Source organism: Xyrauchen texanus, unplaced genomic scaffold (genome assembly GCF_025860055.1).
Source record: "Xyrauchen texanus isolate HMW12.3.18 unplaced genomic scaffold, RBS_HiC_50CHRs HiC_scaffold_592, whole genome shotgun sequence".
Lineage (NCBI taxonomy): Eukaryota > Metazoa > Chordata > Actinopteri > Cypriniformes > Catostomidae > Xyrauchen > Xyrauchen texanus.
The window spans coordinates 20,229-25,000 of record NW_026266569.1 but is presented as its reverse complement, the minus strand read 5'-3'; the positions used below and the strand labels follow the sequence as shown (position 1 = coordinate 25,000).

Below are 4,772 nucleotides of genomic sequence, written 5' to 3'. Positions count from 1 at the left end.
TATCAGTGTAGATACACAGCTTCTCAGCAGTTAATGGACGCGTCTCTTTCAATTTAGACGCAAGAAACATGCACACTGCTCCGAGCAACTGCAAGTTACATTTTCTTGTTGGTACCACCGCTAAAAATCGGTCCAAGTAGTTCATAGCCAATGGAAAAACTTCTTCCTCGCATTTCTGTTCCTCGCAGACCTGGAAAGGGCAGGGCATAACTTAGTTATAAGTTCAGAGGAAAAGATGCACGTGGCGCGACAAAGTTCTAATTTATAATAGCTAATCACGATGACTAAAAGTATAAAATATCTATTATTAGCAAAATAAATACAGCATCAATTGCACATATAAGATGTTGTAAATCGCCACGGTAACGTTGTGAGGATTGATTCCAAAAAACGTGCTATTCTTATGTTATCAATATATTATAACTTTATAATTTAAATATGGATGAAAAGGGGACTTTAACATATTTGTCAAAAGACTCGCATTCCATCGTTTCATGAATTCAGGTCACAATCACCAGAGCCAAAATACACCCATGCAACAGTGCGGGATCAGTTTTTTTTAATTCGTCATATTTTCATAAAATATTTAAAAATATAAATAAATTGCTCACGTCTACAATACATACCTCTAAATATTCAGCATTCCCTTTCACATCATTCCCGACAATTCTCAGAATATTAAATCGAAGTTTTATATGTTTAAAACAGCATTTTATAAACGAAGTCGCATGCGGTCCTAGATGAGTGCGTCACCATCGGACTGAAATATTGTTTTCAAAAATTTATATTAATTATCCTGCTTGACGCATTTGACATTTTAAAACATGAAAATAAAGCTTAAGTCCTCCTCTAACGTTTACAACAATTAATTATTATAAATATGAAGGATTCTGAGAAAAACCGAACTTAATTCCAAGGCTATCGACTTTGATCAGCATGGGTTAAGAAGCATCGAGGGCCCTCGCCCCTTCCACAACCGTATATTGTGAAAAATTATATAAAATTGTAGAAACGTAATTCACGCTATATTCAACCACAACCATATAGCTTAAACGCTCATTTATCGAGCCATGCACATGTTAAGATTTGTTATGAGCATTTTGAAGCGATAAAGTTGTTATGAAATAAAAACCAACATGGCGATGGTAAGTTAGCACAGCGGCAAGCATTGAACTGCATACGTGTGCATGGAAATATTTATCCTAAAAATAAATAAATAACATTTAGATGCATGATTCTCTTTTCTGTGTTAACACAACTGAACACTTTTAAAATATCGCGGTTATGATCGCTGACATATGTTTATAACCTCCATCCCTTCCAAATCTAATCGTGAACTTGGTCCAAAATTAGCGCTTATGACCGCAATTAAATAAATAGCCCGACAAAATCGGATCTGCGCTTAAGAAAATGTAATAAAGTTCCTTTAGTTCCATTTTACAATACTAACATGACAGAATAAAGCAGAAATCGCTTCGCAAGACGTTCTGAAGATAAGGTGTAAGCACGGAAATGATCGGATATGTAGGCTAAACTACAAACCTCCAACATCCAAGTTGCCACCATCCTCCGCATAAAGGGCTGAATGTCTTTCTGAACGCATTTAAAATAAGAACACTGGGGAAGAAATCTCTCTTCGATGGTCAACAAGCTTTGCAGAACCCTGTCATCATATAAAAGATTCGGGTCAGGACGGGCTCTTATAATGGTGTCCATCTCGAGACAAAGCAGTTCCATGATTGTTACAGTCCGTTTCGATCTCAAATATGTCAATAGACAGCGAAATATAATGGTTGCGAATTAACAAAAAAGAGGAGAAAGGACTTCTTGGGGATATAAAATCAGTCTACAGTGCAGTCCAGGTTAGTCCTGTTCCTTTTGCAAACGTTTCCCCAGCAGTCTCTTTCTCCGCTCTGCTCCTCTCGCTGCAACATTTGAGGTCTGCAGATGAGGCAGTGAGTGTGACGCAAGCTTTACACGCAGATCTTATTATTGGCCAGACGCAACATGCTCGATCTTCCTCTTCTTTTTCCTCCCTATTTCGCTGGTTATCAGATAATCAATAGCCCCACTGTCCAGGAAGACAACATTTGCTTTATATTTAAGCAAGATGCAAAACGTCCATCTTAAGTTTACTCACTCCAGCATGCGCAATTATACTAACTATTAAAACGACCCCGGGTAAACACAAACACAAAATGCACCCAGCGCAACACACAAACACGCATATGCAACTCTCGTTTCTCGAAGTTTTCTGGAAATAAAAACAATAAATACATAAATGGTTTTGCGTTAATAGTGTGTTTGCATGTCTTTATTATCAGATCAAATCGTATAACTGCAACATGATTCAATGCAAACAATAATACAAATAAAACAATACAATAAAAATGGCCAAAACTTTACGTTTTTCTTTAACGTCACCTCATCATGGCAAAGTCTAAATAGAGCAATCTTACACGAAGCAGCAACGGCTGTGGTCAATGAGATAGCTTTCTAGGAAATGCAGCGAAAGCATGAAGCAACGCTCTCGTGTCAGAGATAGCAGCCGAATGATAGTTATTCTATTTAGCTGCCACAAGTGTATTATTTAAAGCACTATATTGCAGTCTCTATTCAGGTTCGGAAGACCATATCCCCAAAGGAGCTGTGAGCCTACCAAAATTGCGATATACCCCACCAAACATCCAGGAGTTGGATTGCAGTATTTATAGCTTACATACTTGTCACAATAAAAAGTAATGGAGGAAAGAACAGTCAAACCTTTCTCATAATACAGATATCAGACTGAAATATCGCTAACTTGTCTTACAAGACATTTTAGAGAACATCTTGAGAGTTCTTGATCAATGTAGATAACATCTAAAGGTCAGCTGGTTGCAGTCATTCAAAAGAACTCAACAGACTGCAGCTATGTAGCCACTTTTACAACTGTTACTAAGCTTCAACACTTTAAAATGTGATCGGAAATCTCTCTTTAAAACATTTTTTTCCTGGCTGTAGATTGTTTCCTCCCCTTTGTCAATAGCCAATAGTTCTTCTGCGCGCATCTGAGGCTGTCGGATTGTTACTGGGCAGACTTTCTCTGCTGAAGTTCACCTATAGTAAAGTGCCAGGAAGAACTTAATCTATTTAAAGTATAACCTGATGAACGTTGTCAGAGTCTGCCACATGCAGCTGTCTAAAGTAAATTTATACACATCTAACAGAGCGACAATAATGCACCATGAGTTTGTGATAACAGGACCTTATCAGATGAAATTATACTAAACTAAAATGGCTAAGTAAAGTAGAAATAGAGGGTTTTAACATTTCAGCAATTGGTTGGATAAAGTGGTAACGGCATTATTTTCAAAGTTAGTGTACTGGGTAATGCAATTATATAATTATTATTGTTTACCCTGATCAAAAGCAATACAAATAGCTGTAATTTAACAGAGAACGCCATGCAAAATGATGTAGATCAGCGCTCAACAGCAACAAATTTAAGAATATTTAGGACATTTCAAGCTCTTAAGTGTTGTATCCTTTTGTCATTTAAATTCCCTTTGTTTTTTTTTTTGTTTTTTTTACAGTCGCGTTCTTCAAATTCCAGTGTGACAGAAGCTTCTGACACGAGAACTAATGAATGGTATAATAAATGGGTTTCTTACCTCAAAATTACATTTCCAAAATCATTTATCGCTTCAAACCATAAGCTTTGCGTTTTATTATAACTTTAAAGGTGCATAATTTTTCATTGAAACGCACTGAAAACCTTTTGAATGCTTATTCAGACGCTCTTCTTTAATCTAAAACTATGACTAATCAATTATGTTACAAAAATATTGTAGATTTTTTTTTTTTATGTTAAAAAAAATCAGTTTTAAAGTATCTAAAGGCGTTGTTCTTACTGGCATAAAACAACCACACATCCTCAAAAAAAAAAAAAAAAAAAAATATATCAGATCCTTTGAGTTACATTTTGACTTCCTATTAAAAGTTTTGTAGCCTAATTCAAACCTCATTATGCAACAAATCAACATTTATAGCTGCCTTTGGACTTATTTTTAAGATGTTCAAGAAGTATAATACTTGTAATAATTTTTCTGGTGAGCATCCGACAGGAACAGGTGCATATTTAAGCGTTTTCACTTTGTAGGGATACATAGCCTATATTAAATTAGCAAACCAGACATTGAAACAAATCGTTTATAGCCTATGATGTGTGAAATAAAAGACTTGTCCAAACCTTGATTAAACCTCTGTTAAACAAACGTTAAAAGAGTTAATAACATTGTTTTAAATGCTGCCCGTGTTACTGTGTTTCTGCGGCTCACGCCTCTCCATTCTAACCTGTCCATGCTCTTATTTCGCGGAATAATGACGTCACACAAGCGCTTCTCTCACTGAGCTGAGCAGCTCATGCTGTTTCCCGGATGCATGCAATTAACGCGATATCCGTGAAGACCCACCCAAAGAAAGTTTGCCAGACCCTCCAAATACTATAGCAGATTTTATATTTAAGTTATTCGCACGTTAATTTAAGATTAAACAGGATCAGGTCTGAGTTTCCATAAAACTGGGAAGTCTGGGTGAGCTATATAACACTGCAAGACGAAGCAAATTCTAAAGCACTGACAGTTACATTTCTCAAACATGCAAGTTACAGTGATAATATTTAATATGCTTCACTGATAATGAATATACACATAATATTCACCCAAGCCCCTAGAAATGTAATCACAGTAACGTGAAACCAGTATCATATCAGGAAGAAGTTTTCTTCACTT

General features: G+C 36.1%; 1 protein-coding gene across 1 annotated transcript; it reads right to left on the bottom strand.

The window, feature by feature from the left end:
* Positions 1-4: 4 nt before the first annotated feature.
* On the bottom strand, positions 5-1,939 carry LOC127642395 (G1/S-specific cyclin-D2; the record flags this gene model as incomplete). Its single annotated transcript, XM_052125008.1, has 2 exons — positions 1,543-1,939; positions 5-190 (listed from the first exon to the last, which is right to left on the bottom strand). Coding segments are annotated over exons 1-2 (381 nt in total), but the record flags the coding sequence as incomplete, so codon positions are not given.
* Between the last annotated feature and the right edge of the window lie 2,833 nt (positions 1,940-4,772).